Source organism: Cherax quadricarinatus, chromosome 74 (assembly GCF_038502225.1).
Source record: "Cherax quadricarinatus isolate ZL_2023a chromosome 74, ASM3850222v1, whole genome shotgun sequence".
Lineage (NCBI taxonomy): Eukaryota > Metazoa > Arthropoda > Malacostraca > Decapoda > Parastacidae > Cherax > Cherax quadricarinatus.
Window position 1 is genome coordinate 20,400,215 of NC_091365.1, and position 22,309 is coordinate 20,422,523.

The following is a 22,309-nucleotide window of genomic DNA, read 5'->3' on the forward strand; positions in this document are numbered from 1 at the left end:
TGATGTGTAACACTCCAGAACCTTGTGATGTGTAACACTCCAGAACCTTGTGATGTGTAACACTCCAGAACCTTGTGATGTGTAACACTCCAGAACCTTGTGATGTGTAACACTCCACAACCTTGCGATGTGTAACACTCCAGAACCTTGTGATGTGTAACACTCCAGAACCTTGTGATGTGTAACACTCCAGAACCTTGTGATGTGTAACACTCCAGAACCTTGTGATGTGTAACACTCCAGAACCTTGTGATGTGTAACACTCCAGAACCTTGTGATGTGTAACACTCCTGAACCTTGTGATATGTAACACTCCAGAACATTGTGTAACACTCCGGAACCTTGTGATGTGTAACACTCCAGAACCTTGTGATGTGTAACACTCCAGAACCTTGTGATGTGTAATACTCTTGAACCTTGTGATGTGTAACACCCTGAACCTTGTGATGTGTAACACTCCAGAACCTTGTGATGTGTAACACTCCAGAACATTGTGATGTGTAACACTCCAGAACCTTGTGATGTGTAACACTCCAGAACCTTGTGATGTGTAACACTCCAGAACCTTGTGATGTGTAACACTCCAGAACCTTGTGATGTGTAACACTCCAGAACCTTGTGATGTGTAACACTCCAGAACCTTGTGATGTGTAACACTCCAGAACCTTGTGATGTGTAACACTCCAGAACCTTGTGATGTGTAACACTCCAGAACCTTGTGATGTGTAACACTCCAGAACCTTGTGATGTGTAACACTCCAGAACCTTGTGATGTGTAACACTCCAGAACCTTGTGATGTGTAACACTCCAGAACCTTGTGATGTGTAACACTCCAGAACCTTGTGATGTGTAACACTCCAGAACCTTGTGATGTGTAACACTCCTGAACCTTGTGATGTGTAACACTCCTGAACCTTGTGATGTGTAACACTCCAGAACCTTGTGATGTGTAACACTCCAGAACCTTGTGATGTGTAACACTCCAGAACCTTGTGATGTGTAACACTCCTGAAACTTGTGATGTGTAACACTCCTGAACCTTGTGATGTGTAACACTCCTGAACCTTGTGATGTGTAACACTCCAGAACCTTGTGATGTGTAACACTCCTGAACCTTGTAATGTGTAACACTCCAGTACCTTGTGATGTGTAACACTCCTGAACCTTGTGATGTGTAACACTCCTGAGCCTTGTGATGTGTAACACTCCTGAACCTTGTGATGTGTAACACTCCTGAACCTAGTGATGTGTAACACTCCTGAACCTTGTGATGTGTAACACTCCAGAACCTTGTGATGTGTAATACTCTTGAACCTTGTAATGTGTAACACTCCAGTACCTTGTGATGTGTAACACTCCTGAACCTTGTGATGTGTAACACTCCTGAGCCTTGTGATGTGTAACACTCCTGAACCTTGTGATGTGTAACACTCCTGAACCTTGTGATGTGTAACACTCCTGAACCTTGTGATGTGTAACACTCCAGAACCTTGTGATGTGTAACACTCCAGAACCTTGTGATGTGTAACACTCCAGAACCTTGTGATGTGTAACACTCCAGAACCTTGTGATGTGTAACACTCCAGAACCTTGTGATGTGTAACACTCCAGAACCTTGTGATGTGTAACACTCCAGAACCTTGTGATGTGTAACACTCCAGAACCTTGTGATGTGTAACACTCCAGAACCTTGTGATGTGTAACACTCCAGAACCTTGTGATGTGTAACACTCCAGAACCTTGTGATGTGTAACACTCCAGAACCTTGTGATGTGTAACACTCCAGAACCTTGTGATGTGTAACACTCCAGAACCTTGTGATGTGTAACACTCCAGAACCTTGTGATGTGTAACACTCCAGAACCTTGTGATGTGTAACACTCCATAACCTTGTGATGTGTAACACTCCAGAACCTTGTGATGTGTAACACTCCAGAACCTTTTGATGTGTAACTCTCCAGAACCTTGTGATGTGTAACACTCCAGAACCTTGTGATGTGTAACACTCCAGAACCTTTTGATGTGTAACTCTCCAGAACCTTGTGATGTGTAACACTCCAGAACCTTGTGATGTGTAACACTCCTGAACCTTGTGATGTGTAACACTCCAGAACCTTGTGATGTGTAACGCTCCAGAACCTTGTGATGTGCAACACTCCAGAACCTTGCGATGTGCAACACTCCAGAACCTTGTGATGTGTAACGCTCCAGAACCTTGTGATGTGCAACACTCCAGAACCTTGTGATGTGTAACACTCCAGAACCTTGTGATGTGTAACACTTCAGAACCTTGTGATGTGCAACACTCCAGAACCTTGTGATGTGTAACACTCCAGAACCTTGTGATGTGCAACACTCCAGAACCTTGTGATGTGTAACGCTCCAGAACCTTGTGATGTGCAACACTCCAGAACCTTGTGATGTGCAACACTCCAGAACCTTGTGATGTGTAACACTCCAGAACCTTGTGATGTGTTACACTCCAGAACCTTGTGATGTGTAACACTCCAGAACCTTGTGATGTGTAACACTCCAGAACCTTGTGATGTGTAACACTCCAGAACCTTGTGATGTGTAACACTCCAGAACCTTGTGATGTGTAACACTCCAGAACCTTGTGATGTGTAACACTCCAGAACCTTGTGATGTGCAACACTCCAGAACCTTGTGATGTGTAACACTCCAGAACCTTGTGATGTGTAACACTCCAGAACCTTGTGATGTGTAACTCCAGAACCTTGTGATGTGTAACACTCAAGAACCTTGTGATGTGTAACACTCCAGAACCTTGTGATGTGTAACACTCCAGAACCTTGTGATGTGTAACACTCCAGAACTTTGTGATGTGTAACACTCCAGAACCTTGTGATGTGTAACACTCCAGAACCTTGTGATGTGTAACACTCCAGAACCTTGTGATGTGTAACACTCCAGAACCTTGTGATGTGTAACACTCCATAACCTTGTGATGTGTAACACTCCAGAACCTTGTGATGTGTAACACTCCAGAACCTTGTGATGTGTAACACTCCAGAACCTTGTGATGTGTAACACTCCAGAACCTTGTGATGTGTAACACTCCAGAACCTTGTGATGTGTAACACTCCAGAACCTTGTGATGTGTAACACTCCAGAACCTTGTGATGTGTAACACTCCAGAACCTTGTGATGTGTAACACTCCTGAACCTTGTGATGTGTAACACTCCAGAACCTTGTGATGTGTAACACTCCAGAACCTTGTGATGTGTAACACTCCAGAACCTTGTGATGTGTAACACTCCAGAACCTTGTGATGTGTAACACTCCAGAACCTTGTGATGTGTAACACTCCAGAACCTTGTGATGTGTAACACTCCAGAACCTTGTGATGTGTAACACTCCAGAACCTTGTGATGTGTAACACTCCAGAACCTTGTGATGTGTAACACTCCTGAACCTTGTGATGTGTAACACTCCTGAACCTTGTGATGTGTAACACTCCAGAACCTTGTGATGTGTAACACTCCAGAACCTTGTGATGTGTAACACTCCAGAACCTTGTGATGTGTAACACTCCAGAACCTTGTGATGTGTAACACTCCAGAACCTTGTGATGTGTAACACTCCAGAACCTTGTGATGTGTAACACTCCAGAACCTTGTGATGTGTAACACTCCAGAACCTTGTGATGTGTAACACTCCAGAACCTTGTGATGTGTAACACTCCTGAACCTTGTGATGTGTAACACTCCTGAACCTTGTGATGTGTAACACTCCAGAACCTTGTGATGTGTAACACTCCAGAACCTTGTGATGTGTAACACTCCAGAACCTTGTGATGTGTAACACTCCTGAACCTTGTGATGTGTAACACTCCTGAACCTTGTGATGTGTAACACTCCAGAACCTTGTGATGTGTAACACTCCAGAACCTTGTGATGTGTAACACTCCAGAACCTTGTGATGTGTAACACTCCTGAACCTTGTGATATGTAACTCTCCAGAACCTTGTGATGTGCAACACTCCAGAACCTTGTGATGTGTAACACTCCATGTGTAACACTCCAGAACCTTGTGATGTGTAACACTCCAGAACACTCCAGAACCTTGTGATGTGTAACACTCCTGAACCTTGTGATGTGTAACACTCCAGAACCTTGTGATGTGCAACACTCCAGAACCTTGTGATGTGTAACACTCCAGTGATGTGTAACACTCCAGAACCTTGTGATGTGAAACACTCCAGAACCTTGTGATATGTAACACTCCAGAACCTTGTGATGTGTAACACTTCAGAACCTTGTGATGTGTAACACTCCAGAACCTTGTGATGTGTAACACTCCAGAACCTTTTGATGTGAACACTCCAGAACCTTGTGATGTGTAACATGTGTAACACTCCTGTGATGTGTAACACTCCAGAACCTTGTGATGTGTAACACTCCAGAACCTTGTGATGTGTAACACTCCAGAACCTTGTGATGTGTAACACTCCGGAACCTTGTGATGTGTAACACTCCAGATGTGTACCTCCAGAACCTTGTGATGTGTAACACTCCAGAACCTTGTGATGTGTAACACTCCAGAACCTTGTGATGTGTAACACTCCAGAACCTTGTGATGTGTAACACTCCAGAACCTTGTGATGTGTAACACTCCAGAACCTTGTGATGTGTAACACTCCAGAACCTTGTGTTGTGTAACACTCCTGAACCTTATGATGTGTAACACCCCAGAACCTTGTGATGTGTAACACTCCAGAACCTTGTGATGTGTAACACTCCAGAACCTTGTGATGTGTAACACTCCAGAACCTTGTGATGTGTAACACTCCAGAACCTTGTGATGTGTAACACTCCAGAACCTTGTGATGTGTAACACTCCAGAACCTTGTGATGTGTAACACTCCAGAACCTTGTGATGTGTAACACTCCAGAACCTTGTGATGTGTAACACTCCAGAACCTTGTGATGTGTAACACTCCAGAACCTTGTGATGTGTAACACTCCAGAACCTTGTGATGTGTAACACTCCAGAACCTTGTGATGTGTAACACTCCAGAACCTTGTGATGTGTAACACTCCAGAACCTTGTGATGTGTAACACTCCAGAACCTTTTGATGTGTAACACTCCAGAACCTTGTGATGTGTAACACTCCAGAACCTTGTGATGTGTAACACTCCAGAACCTTGTGATGTGTAACACTCCAGAACCTTGTGATGTGTAACACTCCAGAACCTTGTGATGTGTAACACTCCAGAACCTTGTGATGTGTAACACTCCAGAACCTTGTGATGTGTAACACTCCAGAACCTTGTGATGTGTAACACTCCAAAACCTTGTGATGTGTAACACTCCAGAACCTTGTGATGTGTAACACTCCAGAACCTTTTGATGTGTAACTCTCCAGAACCTTGTGATGTGTAACACTCCAGAACCTTGTGATGTGTAACACTCCTGAACCTTGTGATGTGTAACACTCCAGAACCTTGTGATGTGTAACACTCCAGAACCTTGTGATGTGTAACACTCCAGAACCTTGTGATGTGTAACACTCCAGAACCTTGTGATGTGTAACACTCCAGAACCTTGTGATGTGTAACACTCCAGAACCTTGTGATGTGTAACACTCCAGAACCTTGTGATGTGTAACACTCCAGAACCTTGTGATGTGTAACACTCCAGAACCTTGTGATGTGTAACACTCCAGAACCTTGTGATGTGTAACACTCCAGAACCTTGTGATGTGTAACACTCCAGAACCTTGTGATGTGTAACACTCCAGAACCTTGTGATGTGTAACACTCCAGAACCTTGTGATGTGTAACACTCCAGAACCTTGTGATGTGTAACACTCCAGAACCTTGTGATGTGTAACACTCCAGAACCTTGTGATGTGTAACACTTTACACTGTGAGATTCTCTGTGTCTCCCATTCTTACACTGAGTGTTCGTCCTGTGCACCAAATTTGATCACTTATTGAAGCACTGAGCTGTCCAGGTCACTCCAGGCATGTAGTGGAGCTTAGAACTTAACTCACTGACCTGTCCAGGTCACTCCAGGCATGAAGTGGAGCTTAGAACTTCTCTCACTGAGCTGTCAGGGTCACTCAGGCATGAAGTGAAGCTTAGAAATTCTCTCATTTGTAACTTTCAAAATCTTTCATCTCAGTCAACAAGCATTTCACTTCAAGGCCTTGTATGACACACAGCAAGCATGTCACTTAAATAACCTTGTAAGTCATTCTTCAAGCAAGTTGGTAGTGCTCATTCTCCTATATATGTAAGATAGCAACCATACAGCTGGTACTGACAATTTCCTGATCTTTCAGGTAAATGTTAGTGCATCTAGAATTGTGCTTGTGTTTAAACTGTAATGTTGTGAGGTCAGATTCAGGTATTCTGAGCCTATTTTAGTTTCCAGACTTCAGGGAGTTACTTCAGTGGTTATGTTACCAGTAGTGAAGGTGGAATAGCAGCCAGAGTACCTCACATTTCTCAGTCAAGGGACTGATTCACTTCCTCCAAGAAGCCACATTACTCATCTACTCATTTTCCCTATCACTTCCATTTGATCATTTTTACAGGGTTTCCTGATTATATCTTTGACGACGAGAAAGGGACGGAGAAGAGCCGCAAGAAGACCAAGAAGAAAAAGGGTAGGCCTAGTTGGAGGCAGCGAAAGGGTAGGCCTAGGGTGCATGACATGTTGAGAAGCTTTGCTCTCTCTGCACGTCTTGATGCCTCCCACTATAAAAAATAAAATGAAAAGCAAAAACTAAAACTGGTTAATTTCTTGCCAGGTCCTCTTGTCTGGGGGACTTGACTGCATGTTAGTGTCTTCCTGGAGCCTTCTTATTAATCTGTGATTTATTATTTTGGTCAAGTGGCTGGCCACGCTGAGAATCCTGATTAATCCTGACTCATTATGACCTCAAGAACGAAAACAAACTTGCATAGGCTTGTAAATATGTCAACTTCTATGGCAGTAAAAAAAATCATTCAGCGCTAATTGGAAGCCTTGAACTGAGAGTTTGTTTACGTGTGAGAGACACAAACTGCAACAAGGGTTTACTCTGGCTTTCCCTGGCAACATTCTTGTGCTTGCAAAGTCATCATGTCACTCGCACCAGATTTCTTTGTCAACAATGTGCATCTGAAAATAAAAGTGGAAAATTTCAGTTCTGTTTTCTTAGCTATTGTAAGTTTTTATTATCGCTACAAGAATAATTTATTGTTGAATTGTTGAGCAGTCAGACTTTAAACTTAACATAAACTGTTGAGTAGTCAGACTTTAAACAATATAAAATGTTGAGTAGTCAAACTTTAAACTTAATATAAATTGTTCAGCAGTCAGACTTTAAACTTAATATAAATTGTTGAGCAGTCAGACTTTAAACTTAATATAAATTGTTGAGCAGTCAGACTTTAAACTTAATATAAATTGTTGAGTAGTGAGACTTTAAACTTAATATAAATTGTTGAGCAGTCAGACTTTAAACTTAATATAAATTGTTGAGTAGTCAAACTTTAAACTTCAAATTCAAATTCAAATTCAAAGTTTATTCTCTATAAAGATTACAATGTTGAATTTACAGAATTTGGTTGTTGTGTGGTTTACATGTAGTTAAATAATGATTACAGAGTGTACCACTAGAACGCCTAGCATGGCTAGGCATTTCGGGCAGACTTAGTTTAATTCTTTATTTTAAAATATTACAAATTATGAGGTAAGTTGGTATTATGGCTAAGTGACTAAATACTAATTTGTGAGTTTAGCAATGTGAATGCTTTTGTTTTGGCACAGTACATAGTTTCAGTATTGGAGTATAATAGGATTCATTATTTTAAGATTGAGATTAATATTTCTGTTTATGGTCAAATGAGTGAGTGAGTGTAAGTGTGAACCACCAGGTGGTATTCGTGTAGTTAGTTGATGGGGTGTATCATGGAGATAAGATGTTTTCTAATGGTAGTTTTGAAGGTGATGAATGTGCCTGCAGTTCTAGAGTTCTCAGGTAGGGTGTTCCAGATTTTAGGGCCTTTGATATACATTGAATTTTTGTAAAGGTTTAGTCGGACATGGGGAATGTCGTAGAGATGTTTGTGTCTGGTGTTATGCCTGTGGGTTCTGTCACAACTATCAAGAAAGCGTTTTAGGTCAAGGTTGATATTGGAGTTTAAGGTCCTGTAGATGTAGATTGTACAGTAGTAAGTGTGGATGTACTGAACAGGGAGTAAGTTTAGATCTATGAAGAGTGGGGGGGGGTGTTGCCAGGGATGGGATTTAGTGGTTATTCTTACTGCAGCTTTTTGTTGGGTTATTATTGGCTTTAGGTGTGTTGCTGCAGTTGATCCCCAAGCACAAATAGCATAGGTGAGGTATGGATAAATAAGTGAGTGGTATAGTGTGAGAAGGGCATTTTGCGGCACGTAGTATCGTATCTTGGAGAGGATCCCAACTGTTTTGGATACTTTTTTGGTTATGTGTTGGATATGGGTGCTGAAATTCAGGTTGTTGTCAAGGTATAGGTCTAGGAATTTGCCCTCATTATGTAGCGTTAACAATGGTATTGAGGGTGCCAAGATTAGGGTGAGAGATGACATAAGTCATGTCGTCAGCAAAGGTGTTGGGATACGTTTGGAAGATCATTGATGTATATGAGGAAGAGCAGGGGACCAAGGACACTTCCCTGCGGAACTCCAGTATCAAGTGGCCGCGTTGTTGATGCTGTGTCTTTAATGGTAACATACTGATACCTGTTAGTAAGGTAAGATTTGAAATAAGCAAGCGCATGGCCTCTTATACCGTAATGGTCAAGTTTGTGGAGTAGGATGTCGTGGTCTACTGTGTCAAAAACTTTTCTTAGGTCAATAAAAATTCCTAGTGGATATTCCTTATTTTCCAATGCTGTGTAAAGCAGATCTAGCATTTTTATGATTGCATCATTAGTGCTTTTACTTTTCCTAAATCCAAATTGGCAGGGGTTGAGTATGTTTTGTGCTGTTATAAATGAATATAGTCTCCTGTGCACGAGTTTCTCAAAGATTTTGGATAGCAATGGTAAGTTTGATATTGGCCTATAGTTGTTTAAGTCTGTAGGGTCACCACCTTTATGTATTGGTGTAACCCTTGCCATCTTGAGTAGTTTCGGGAAGGTGCTAGTTTCTAGTGACTTGTTAAAAAGTAATGAAATAGCATGCGAAAGGATATGGGCCGCTCGCTTGTACAGTAATGGTGGGACATTAGACAGATTCCCTGAGTTGTTTTTAAGTGACTTTATAATCTCGGTGACTTCCGAGGGCTCAGTTGGTGCAAGATAGAAGGAATTTGGGAAATTCCCATCTAGGTAGTCCCCGGCATGGGCATTAGTATGTGGGATTTTATTGGCGAGATTAGATCCTATGGTTAAGAAGAAGTCGTTTATCTTGTTAGCTGTGTCAATGGGATGTAGTGGTGTTTCATTAGGTTTAGTTAGAACAATATTCTTGTTTTTTTCAGTTTGTGGGTCCCTAGAATCAGAGAGAGTGTTTTCCAGGTCTTTTTTATATCTCCTCTAGTGTCTGTGAATCTACTGGAGTAGTATAGTTGTTTGCCTTTCTTTATTACTTTGGTGAGAGCTGATGAATAGTGTTTAAGAGTATCTTTGTGTATTAAGCCCTGTCTATATTGCTTTTCATATTGGTGTTTCTTGTCAATGGATTTCAGAATGGTGCTGGTTAGCCATGGGCAACCAAGCCTTTTGTTTGTGATCTGTTTCGTTTTCATAGGACAATGTTTGTTGTATAGTCTAAGTAATTTGTTAAGAAAAATGTCTGTCCAGTCATCAATACCATTGGCCTTGGAGAATTCTGTAGGCCAGTCAACAATCTCTAGGTCAGTTGTGAACTTCCTTATTGAGACCTCGTCATGGAGTCTAAATGAGACTTTGTTGTATTCAAGTGGTGGTTTATTAATGTTTGTCAGGAGGAAGGTAGGGTAGTGGTCTGTAGTGCTATCTGTGATTATCCCTGATTTAAGGGGGGCTAGTATATTGGCCCATATGTGGTCTATTATGGTTGCACTTGTCTCAGTGAGCCTGGTTGGTTTAGTTATTGTTGGTATGAGAAGTGTGTTGTTCATATTGTTGATGAAATCAGTTACAGGCTGATCATCTAGTAAGCCAAGGTTGATGTTGAAGTCTCCAGCTAAGAGAAGGTGGTGCTTATTCATTTGTCTGTTTGTTATTAGTGACTTTAATTTCTCACTGAAATTTGGGATGTTTGTGTGAGGTATCCGGTAAATGGCACCGATTGTTATGGGTGTCTTAAGGTTTTTTACAGTAAAATTAGCAAAAATGTATTCCCTATATTCTTCACTAAAGCAAGTGGTGCTAAGACAAGATAATTGGTTAGAGTAATAGATTGCTATACCACCCCCAACTTGGTTTGGTCTGCAGTTGTGAATTGCTGTGTATCTTGGTAGAGGGTAGATATCTATTGTGTCCTGCTCAAGCCAGGTCTCAGTAAGAATAATGCAGGAGAAGAGTGTCTTTAGTGATTCAAGGAGTGCCAGGAGGTCATCATAGTGTTTGCTTAAGGACCTGATGTTGTAGTTAAGTACTGATAGGCTTTTAGCATTGTTTAGGATAGTGCTGGCTTGTGATGCTGCGTAATAAAGGCAGTTACTTTCCAATAGGTTTTGATTGGGTGTCAGATTATGGAGGTTTAGATCAGGGTCAACGTGATCAATCATCTTCTAGGTTTAAATTATGGTTATTTATATCCTGAGTTGTGTGTTGAGTTCTAGTACTGATATCTGTAGTGGTAGGAAGTTTGGACAAGTATATAGCTAGAGTATTTTGGTCATGTAGGGTATAGTCACTACTACACATAATGAAGTTGATGTTGTCTGTGTGTTGTGCTGGAATGAACTAAAGTACAACTAGGTATAAACTAGTAATATAAAAATACAAATTTAAAATAGAACAAGACTCTCACTTGTAATTGCACTAAGGTCTAATAATGACTTTTGTGGAGTCTCTGTTTTGAGCTAGAATGAGCTATAGTACAACTAGATTTAATCTAATAATATAAAAATACAAATTAAAAATAGCACCAGTCTCTCACTAGTAATTGCACTATGGTCTAATATAATGAATTTGGTATTGACTATAGTACAACTGAGTTTAATCTAATAATATAAAAAAGGCACAAGACTCTCAATTGTAATTGCACTAAGGTGATATATAAGTTGTTTACAAGAATTAGAGTATAACTAGATTTAAATTGACAAGATAAAATATACAAGTTAAGGTAGCAAAAAAAAAAGAAAAAAAGAAAAAAAAAAAAAAAGAAAAAAGATATATGAGGTAGTTGGTACTAGTTAGCAAAAGATAGTTAAGGGCCTTGAACAATAATATAATTGAAATATACACTAACTGCACACACAATATAGTCACTAAGATATGAAAACAATCTTAGAGTAGGAATTATAATATAAACTTATAATATAAAAATACAAACTGAAATGGTACTTGCAATTGCACTAGAGTCTGGTACACTTAATATAAATTGTTGAGTAGTGAGACTTTAAACTTAATATAAATTGTTGAGTAGTGAGACTTTAAACTTAATATAAATTGTTGAGTAGTCAGACTTTAAACTTAATATAAATTGTTGAGTAGTCAGACTTTAAACTTAATATAAATTGTTGAGTAGTGAGACTTTAAACTTAATATAAAATGTTGAGCAGTCAGACTTTAAACTTAATATAAATTGTTGAGCAGTCAGACTTTAAACTTAATATAAATTGTTGAGCAGTCAGACTTTAAACTTAATATAAATTGTTGAGTAGTGAGACTTTAAACTTAATATAAATTGTTGAGCAGTCAGACTTTAAACTTAATATAAAATGTTGAGCAGTCAGACTTTAAACTTAATATAAATTGTTGAGTAGTGAGACTTTAAACTTAATATAAATTGTTGAGCAGTCAGACTTTAAACTTAATATAAATTGTTGAGTAGTCAGACTTTAAACTTAATATAAAATGTTGAGCAGTCAGACTTTAAACTTAATATAAATTGTTGAGTAGTCAGACTTTAAACTTAATATAAAATGTTGAGTAGTCAGACTTTAAACTTAATATAAATTGTTGAGTAGTCAGACTTTAAACTTAATATAAAATGTTGAGCAGTCAGACTTTAAACTTAATATAAATTGTTGAGTAGTCAGACTTTAAACTTAATATAAAATGTTGAGTAGTCAGACTTTAAACTTAATATAAATTGTTGAGCAGTCAGACTTTAAACTTAATATAAATTGTTGAGTAGTGAGACTTTAAACTTAATATAAATTGTTGAGTAGTGAGACTTTAAATTTAATATAAATTGTTGAGCAGTCAGACTTTAAACTTAATATAAATTGTTAAGTAGTGAGACTTTAAACTTAATATAAATTGTTGAGCAGTCAGACTTTAAACTTAATATAAAATGTTGAGCAGTCAGACTTTAAACTTAATATAAATTGTTGAGCAGTCAGACTTTAAACTTAATATAAATTGTTGAGTAGTGAGACTTTAAACTTAATATAAATTGTTGAGTAGTGAGACTTTAAACTTAATATAAATTGTTGAGTAGTCAGACTTTAAACTTAATATAAATTGTTGAGTAGTGAGACTTTAAACTTAATATAAATTGTTGAGCAGTCAGACTTTAAACTTAATATAAATTGCTGAGCAGTCAGACTTTAAACTTAATATAAATTGTTGAGCAGTCAGACTTTAAACTTAATATAAATTGTTGAGCAGTCAGACTTTAAACTTAATATAAATTGTTGAGCAGTCAGACTTTAAACTTAATATAAATTGTTGAGCAGTCAGACTTAAACTTAATATAAATTGTTGAGTAGTGAGACTTTAAACTTAATATAAATTGTTGAGTAGTGAGACTTTAAACTTAATATAAATTGTTGAGTAGTCAGACTTTAAACTTAATATAAATTGTTGAGTAGTGAGACTTTAAACTTAATATAAATTGTTGAGCAGTCAGACTTTAAACTTAATATAAATTGTTGAGCAGTCAGACTTTAAACTTAATATAAATTGTTGAGCAGTCAGACTTTAAACTTAATATAAATTGTTGAGCAGTCAGACTTTAAACTTAATATAAATTGTTGAGCAGTCAGACTTTAAACTTAATACAAATTGCTAAAATAAACAAAATATGCGAACGTTTTTGGTAAAAAAATTTAATACAAATTTGTTGGCAAAAAAATCGATGCAATATTTACAAAGTTTTAGCAGCAGCACACACACACACACACACACACACACACACACACACACACACACACACACACACACACACACACACACACACACACACACACACACACACACACACATACACACACACACACACACACACACACACACACACATACACACACACACACACACACACACACACACACACACACACACACACACACACACACACACACACACACACACACACACACACACACACAGATGATGGAGGTGGTACTGGAAAACTTCATGTGCCAACACGTAAGGGACACTACAAGAGAGAGAGGAGAGGATGAACCAGCAAGGCTGGACTTAGTATTCACCTTGAGTAGTGCAGATATCGAGGACATCACATATGAAAGACCCCTTGGGGCCAGTGACCATGTGGTTTTAAGCTTCGAATACACAGTAGAGCTACAAGTGGAGGGAGAAGCAGGAAGGCCAGGACGAATGAAGCCAAACTACAATAAAGGGGACTACACAGGAATGAGGAACTTCCTGAACGGGGTTCAGTGGGACAGAGAACTGGCAGGGAAGCCAGTTAATGAGATGATGGAATATGTAGCAACAATGTGCAAGGAGGCTGAGGAGAGGTTTGTACCCAAGGGTAACAGGAATAATGAAAAAGCCAGGATGAGCCCATGGTTCACCCAAAGATGCAAGGAGGCAAAAACCAAGTGTGCTAGGGAATGGAAGAAATATAGAAGGCAAAGGACCCAGGAGAATAAGGAGAGCAGTCGTAGAGCCAGAAACGAATATGCACAGATAAGAAGGGAGGCCCTACGTCAATATGAAAACGACATAGCAGCAAAAGCCAAATCTGACCCGAAGCTGTTATACAGCCACATCAGGAAGAAAACAACCGTTAAGGACCAGGTAATCAGGCTAAGGAAGGAAGGAGGAGAGACAACAAGAAATGACCGTGAAGTATATGAGGAACTCAACAAGAGATTCAAAGAAGTGTTCACAGAGGAGACAGAAGGGGCTCCAGAAAGATGGGGAGGTGGGGTACACCACCATGTGCTGGACACAGTACACACAACCGAGGAAGAAGTGAAGAGGCTTCTGAGTGAGCTAGATACCTCAAAGACAATGGGGCCAGATAACATCTCTCCATGGGTCCTGAGAGAGGGAGCAGAGGCGCTATGTGTACCCCTAACAACAATATTCAATACATCTATCGAAACAGGGAGATTGCCTGAGGCATGGAAGACAGCAAATGTGGTCCCAATCTTTAAAAAAGGAGACAAACATGAAGCACTAAACTACAGACCAGTGTCACTGACATGTATAGTATGCAAAATCATGGAAAAGATTGTCAGGAGAAGAATGGTGGAACATCTAGAAAGGAATGACCTCATCACCAGCAGCCAACATGGTTTCAGAGATGGGAAATCCTGTGTCACAAACCTACTGGAGTTCTATGACATGGTGACAGCAGTAAGACAAGAGAGAGAGGGGTGGGTGGATTGCATTTTCTTGGACTGCAAGAAGGCTTTTGACACAGTTCCACACAAGAGATTAGTGCAAAAACTGGAGGACCAAGCAGGGATAACAGGGAAGGCACTGCAATGGATCAGGGAATACTTGTCAGGAAGACAGCAGCGAGTCATGGTACGTGGCGAGGTGTCAGAGTGGGCACCTGTGACCAGCGGGGTCCCACAGGGGTCAGTCCTAGGACCAGTGCTGTTTCTGGTATTTGTGAACGACATGACGGAAGGAATAAACTCCGAGGTGTCCCTGTTTGCAGATGACGTGAAGCTGATGAGAAGAGTTCATTCGATCGAAGACCAGGCAGAACTACAAAGGGATCTGGACAGGCTGCAGACCTGGTCCAGCAACTGGCTCCTGGAGTTCAATCCCAACAAGTGCAAAGTCATGAGGATTGGGGAAGGGCAAAGAAGACCGCAGACGGAGTACAGTATAGGGGGCCAGAGACTACAAACATCACTCAAGAAAAAAGATCTTGGGGTGAGTATAACACCAGGCACATCTCCTGAAGCGCACATCAACCAAATAACTGCTGCAGCATATGGGCGGCTGGCAAACCTCAGAACAGCATTCCGACATCTTAATAAGGAATCGTTCAGGACCCTGTACACACACACACACACACACACACACACACACATACACACACACACAAACACACACATACACACACACACACACAACACACACACACACACACACGCACACACACACACACACACACACACACACACACACACACACACACACACACACACACACACACACACACACATACACACGCACACACACACACGCATGCACGCAAGACGAGAATTAAAGCAGATGAGGATCAGGCATGACTACAAAGAGACCTGGACAGACTGGACACCTGGTCCAGCAACTGGCTTCTTAATTAAATTCAACCCTGCCAAATGCAGAGTCATGAAGATCGGGAAAGGGCACAGAAGACCGCAGACAGAGTATAGACTAGGGGGACAAACACTGCAAACCTCACTCAAGGAGAAAGATCTTGGGGCAAGTATAACACCGAACACGTTTCCGAAGGCACTTATCAACTAGATAACTGCTGCAGCATATGGGCGCCTGGCAAACCTGAGAATAGCATTCCGATACCTCAGTAAGATAAGGTATGCAGCACCAGTTTGGAACCCACACCGGATCAAACACGTCATGTAATTAGGGAAGGTGCAAAGGTTTGCAACAAGGCTAGTTCCAGAGGTAAGGGGAATGTCCTAAGAAGAAAGGTTAGGGGAAATAGGCCTGATGACACTAGAGAACAGGAGGGTTAGACGAGACATGATAACGACATACAATATACTGTATGGAATAGACAAGGTGGACAGACAGGATGTTCCAGGGAGGGAAAACAGAAACAAGGGGTCACAATTGGAAGTTGAAGACTCAGATAAGTCAAAGTGATGTTAGGAAGTATTTCTTCAGTCATAGAGTAGTCAGGAAGTGGAATAGTCTAGCAAGTGAAGTAGTGGAGGCAGGAACCATACATAGGTTTAAGACGAGGTAGCGTAGCGTTCCGTGAAGAGGCGGGGCCAGGAGCTGAGTCTCGACCCCTGCAATCACAATTAGGTGAGTACACGAACACACACACACACACACACACACACGCAAGGGTTGAGTCACAGCTCCTGGCCCCGTGAGTGTGTGTGTGTGTGCGTGTGTATACTAGGTGAGTACACACACACACACGGGGCCAGGAGCTGTGGCTAGACCCTTGCAACCATAATTAGGTGAATACACGCACACACAGACACACACACACGCACACACACATCAACTAAATAACCGCTGCAGCATACGGGCGCCTGGCAAACCTGAGAATAGCGTTCCGATACCTTAATAAGGAATCGTTCAAGACACTGTACACTGTGTATGTTAGGCCCATACTGGAGTATGCAGCACAAGTCTGGAACCCACACCTGGTCAAGCACGTCAGGAAGTTAGAGAAATTGCAAAGGTTTGCAACAAGGCTAGTCCCAGAGCTCAAGGGAATGTCGTACGAGGAAAGGTTAAGGGAAATCGGACTGACGACACTGGAGGACAGAAGGGTCAGGGGAGACATGATAACGACATACAAGATACTGCGGGTAATAGACAGGGTGGACAGAGACAGGATGTTCCAGAGAGGGGACACAGGGACAAGGGGTCACAACTGGAAGCTGAAGACTCAGACGAGTCACAGTGACGTTAGGAAGTATTTCTTCAGTCATAGAGTTGTCAGCAAGTGGAATAGCCTAGCAAGTGAAGTAGTGGAGGCAGGAACCATACATAGTTTTAAGAAGAGGTATGACAAAGCTCAGGAAGCAGAGAGAGAGAGGACCCAGTAGCGATCAGTGAAGAGGCGGGGCCAGGAGCTGAGTCTCGACCCCTGCAACCACAATTAGGTGAGTACACGAACACACACACACACACACACACACACACACACACACACACACACACACACACACACACACACACACACACACACACACACACACTCACACACACACACACACACACACACACACACAGGTTGAGGGAAATCGGACTGACGACACTGGAGGACAGAAGGGTCAGGGGAGACATGATAACGACATTCAAGATACTGCGGGGAATAAACAAGGTGGACAGAGATAGGAGGTTCCAGAGAGGGGGCACAGGGACAAGGGGTCACAACTGGAAGCTGAAGACTCAGACGAGTCACAGGGACGTTAGGAAGTATTTCTTCAGTCATAGAGTCGTCAGGAAGTGGGATAGCCTAGTAAGTGAAGTAGTGGAGGCAGGAACCATACATAGTTTTAAGAAGAGGTATGACAAAGCTCAGGAAGCAGAGAGGGAGAGGACCTAGTAGCGATCAGTGAAGAGGCGGGGCCAGGAGCTGAGTCTCGACCCCTGCAACCACAATTAGGTGAGTACAATTAGGTGAGTACACTCACACTCTCACACACACACACACACACACACACACACACACACACACACACACACACACACACACACACACACACACACACACACGCACAGACAGACACACACACACACACACACATACACACACACACCTGAAGGTGCAGGGAGGCAAAAACTAAGTGCACAAGAGAATGGAAAAGGTACAGGAGGCAAAGGACCCAGGAAAATAAGGAGATTAGTAGAAGAGCCAGAAACGAGTATGCACAGATAAGGAGGGAGGCCCAGCGACAGTACGAGAATGACATAGCATCGAAAGTCAAGTTTGACCCGAAACTGCTGTATGGCCACATTAGGAGGAAGACAACAGTCAAAGACCAGGTGATAAGGCTGAGGAAAGAAGGTGGGGAACTCACAAGAAACGATCAAGAAGTATGTGAGGAGCTCAATATGAGATTTAAGGAAGTATTTACAGTGGAGACAGGAAGGCCTCAGGGGGGACAGAACAAAGGGAGACACCAGCAAGGAATATACTAACAAGTGTTGGATGACATACATACAAATGAGGAAGAGGTGAAGAAGCTGCTATATGACAGTGATACCTCAAAGGCAATGGGCCCGGACAACATCTCCCCGTGGGTCCTCAGAGAGGGAGCGGATATGCTGTGTCTGCCACTTACCACAATCTTCAACACATCCCTGGAAACTGGGAAACTATCTGACGTATGGAAGATGGCAAATGTAGAGGATCAGGCGCATATAACAGGAAGGGCACTGCAATGGATCAGAGAATACCTGACACGGAAGCAACAACGAGTCATGGTAGTGATGAGGTATCACAGTGGGCGCCTTTGACGAGCGGGGTCCCACAGGGGTCGGTCCTAGGACCAGTGCTATTTTTGGTATATGTGAACGACATGATGGAAGGGTTAGACTCAGAAGTGTCCCTGTTCGCAGATGATGTGAAGTTAATGAGGAGAATTAAATCAGATGAGGATCAGGTAGGACTACAAAGAGACCTGGACAGACTGGACACCTGGTCCAGCAACTGGCTTCTCGAATTTAACCCCACCAAATGCAAAGTCATGAAGATCGGGGAAGGGCACAGAAGACCGCAGACAGAGTATAGGCTAGGTGGCCAAAGACTGCAAACCTCGCTCAAAGAGAAAGATGTTGGGGTGAGTATAACACCGAGCATGTCTCTGGAAGCAAACATCAACCAGATAATTGCTGCAGCATATGGGCGCCTGGCAAACCTAAAAACAGCGTTCCGATACCTTAGTAAGGAATCGTTCATGACACTGTACACCGTGTACGTCAGGCCCATACTGGAGTATGCAGCACCTGTTTGGTACCCGCACCTGGTCTAGCACGTCAAGAAATTACAGAAAGTACAAAGGTTTGCGATAAGGTTAGTTCCAGAGCTAAGGGGAATGTCCTATGAAGAAAGATTAAGGGAAATCGGCTTGACGACACTGGAGGACAGGAGGGTCAGGGGAGACATGATAACGACATATAAAATACTGCGCGGAATACACAAGGTGGACAGAGACAGGATGTTCCAGGGAGGGGACAGAAACAAGAGGCCACAATTGGAAGTTGAAGACTCAGATGAATCAAAGGGATGTTAGGAAGTATTTCTTCAGTCATAGAGTAGTCAAGCCGTGGAATAGCCTAGAAAGTGACGTAGTGGAGGCGGGAACCATACATAGTTTTAAGACGAGGTTTGGTAAAGCTCATGGAGCAGGGAGAGAGAGGACCCAGTAGCAACCAGCGAAGAGGCAGGGCCAGGAGCTAAGACTCGACCCCTGCAACCACAAAACGGTGAGTACACAACAAATGCCTCACAATACAATCTCCTCAAGCCGGATTTCGAACGTTATTAGACAAAATACAACGTATTGTCAGATAAGAACCACTAGAGTGTGTCAGAGAGTACATAACTGTACTAACCAAGCAGTGTACATAACTGATACTAACTGTACTAAACAAGCACAGTGTACTTAACTGATAATAACTTCAGCACGATGTTAACACTGGATCTTGACTTACTGCCTTGCTTGCCCGTCTTGGTGAGTAACATAAGACATATTTCTTTTTCTACTCCGGACTCATCCACAATATATGCACAGATTCCATCAAAAAGGCACTGACTTCTGGAGCAAAAATGTTCATAGATTTTAACGGTAAATATAGATGCGTACATTGAAGACGTTTTTATGCATAAATAAGTAAGTTTGAGTAAGATATTGACCATAGCAAAAGACTTGGCAGACGATGCACCATCCCCCCAATGAAAAGCAGGGGTGTCACTAGCACGTTAAGAGACCATACAATAAGTGTCAGGGGCCCGAGACTGTTCAACTGCCTCCCAGCACACATAAGGGGGATTACCAACAGACCCCTGGCAGTCTTCAAGCTGGCACTGGACAAGCACCTAAAGTCAGTTCCTGATCAGCCGGGCTGTGGCTCGTACGTTGGTTTGCGTGCAGCCAGCAGCAACAGCCTGGTTGATCAGGCGCTGATCCACCAGGAGGCCTGGTCACAGACCGGGCCGCGGGGGCGTTGACCCCCGAAACTCTCTCCAGGTAAACTCCAGGTATAGTTGTCTTTATTATCTTACTGGTAATAACATTTTGAACTGATGTGTGTGTGTGTGTGTGTGTGTGTGTGTGTGTGTGTGTGTGTGTGTGTGTGTGTGTGTGTGTGTGTGTGTGTATGTGTGTGTGTGTGTGTGTGTGTGTATGTGTGTGTGTGTGTGTGTGTGTGAGTGTGTGTGTGTGTGTGTGTGTGTGTGTGTGTGTGTGTGTGTGTGTGTGTGAGTGTGTGTGTGTGTGTGTGTGTGTGTGTATGTGTGTGTGTGTGTGTGTGTGTGTGTGTGTGTGTGTGTGTGTGTGTGTGTGTGTGTGTGTGTGTGTGTGTGTGTATGTGTGTGTGTGTGTGTGTGTGTGCGTGTGTGTGTGTGTGTGTGTGTGTGTGTGACTGTGTGTGTGTGTGTGTGTGTGTGTGTGTGTGTGTGTGTGTGTGTGTGTGTGTGTGTGTGTACTCACCTATTTGTACTCACCTATTTGTGGTTGCAGGGGTTGAGTCCTAGCTCCTGGCCCCGCCTCTTCACCGGTTGCTACTAGGCCCTCTCTCTCCCCGCTCCATGAGCTTTATCAAACCTCGTCTTAAAACTGTGTATGGTTCCTGCCTCCACTACGTCATTTTCTAGGCTATTCCACTGCCTTACAACTCTATGACTGAAGAAATACTTCCTACTATCTCTCTGACTCATTTGTGTCTTCAACTTCCAATTGTGGCCTCTTGTTTCTGTGTCCCCTCCCTGGAACATCCTGTCTTTGTCCACCTTGTCTATTCCACGCAGTATTTTATATGTCGTTATCATGTCTCCCCTGACCCTCCTGTCCTCCAGTGTGGTCAGGCCGATTTCCCTTAATCTTTCCTCATAGGACATTCCCCTTAGCTCTGGAACTAACCTTGTCGCAAACCTTTGTACTTTCTCTAGTTTCTTGACGTGCTTTATCAAGTGCGGGTTCCAAACAGGTGCTGCATACTCCAGTATGGGCCTGACATACACGGTGTACAGTGTCTTGAATGATTCCTTACTAAGGTATCGGAATGCTGTTCTCAGGTTTGCCAGGCGCCCATATGCTGCAGCAGTTATCTGATTGATGTGTGCTTCCGGAGACATGCTCGGTGTTATACTCACCCCAAGATCTTTCTCCTTGAGTGAGGTTTGCAGTCTTTGGCCACCTAGCCTATACTCTGTCTGTGGTCTTCTGTGCCCCTCCCCCATCTTCATGACTTTGCATTTGGCAGGATTAAATTCGAGAAGCCATTTGCTGGACCAGGTGTCCAGTCTGTCCAGGTCTCTTTGAAGTCCTGCCTGGTCCTCATCAGATTTAATTCTCCTCATTAACTTCACATCATCTGCAAACAGGGACACTTCTGAGTCTAACCCTTCTGTCATGTCGTTCACATATACCAAAAATAGCACTGGTCCTAGGACCGACCCCTGTGGGACCCCGCTCGTCACAGGTGCCCACTGTGATACATCATTACGTACCATGACTCGTTGTTGCCTCCCTGTCAGGTATTCTCTGATCCATTGCAGTGCCCTTCCTGTTATATGCGCCTGATGCTCTAGCTTCTGCACTAATCTCTTGTGAGGAACTGTGTCAAAGGCCTTCTTGCAGTCCAAGAAGATGCAATCAACCCACCCCTCTCTCTCTTGTCTTACTTCTGTTATTTTATCATAAAACTCCAGAAGGTTTGTGACACAGGATTTGCCTTCCGTGAATCCGTGCTGGTTGGCATTTATACTCCTGTTCCGTTCCAGGTGCTCCACCACTCTCCTCCTGATAATCTTCTCCATAATTTTGCATACTATACACGTCAATGACACAGGTCTATAGTTTAGTGCCTCTTTTCTGTCTCCTTTTTTAAAAATGGGAACTACATTTGCCGTCATCCATACCTCAGGTAGTTGCCCAGTTTCCAGGGATGTGTTGAAGATTGTGGTAAGTGGCACGCACAACATATCTGCTCCCTCTCTAAGGACCCACGGGGAGATCTTGTCTGGTCCCATTGCCTTTGAGGTATCGATGTCCCTTAGCAGTTTCTTCACCTCCTCCTCA

At 42.4% G+C, this 22,309-nt stretch overlaps 1 protein-coding gene across 1 annotated transcript in view; it reads left to right on the forward strand.

Annotated features, from left to right (window-relative positions):
- LOC128700220 (uncharacterized) overlaps positions 1-22,309 on the forward strand; it is a 132,576-nt gene that overhangs the window by 102,704 nt on the left and 7,563 nt on the right. Inside the window, exon 5 of the mRNA XM_070100651.1 lies at positions 6,570-6,668. Coding sequence (XP_069956752.1) covers positions 6,570-6,668 — 99 coding nt within the window. The remainder of the gene's footprint in view (positions 1-6,569; positions 6,669-22,309) is intronic.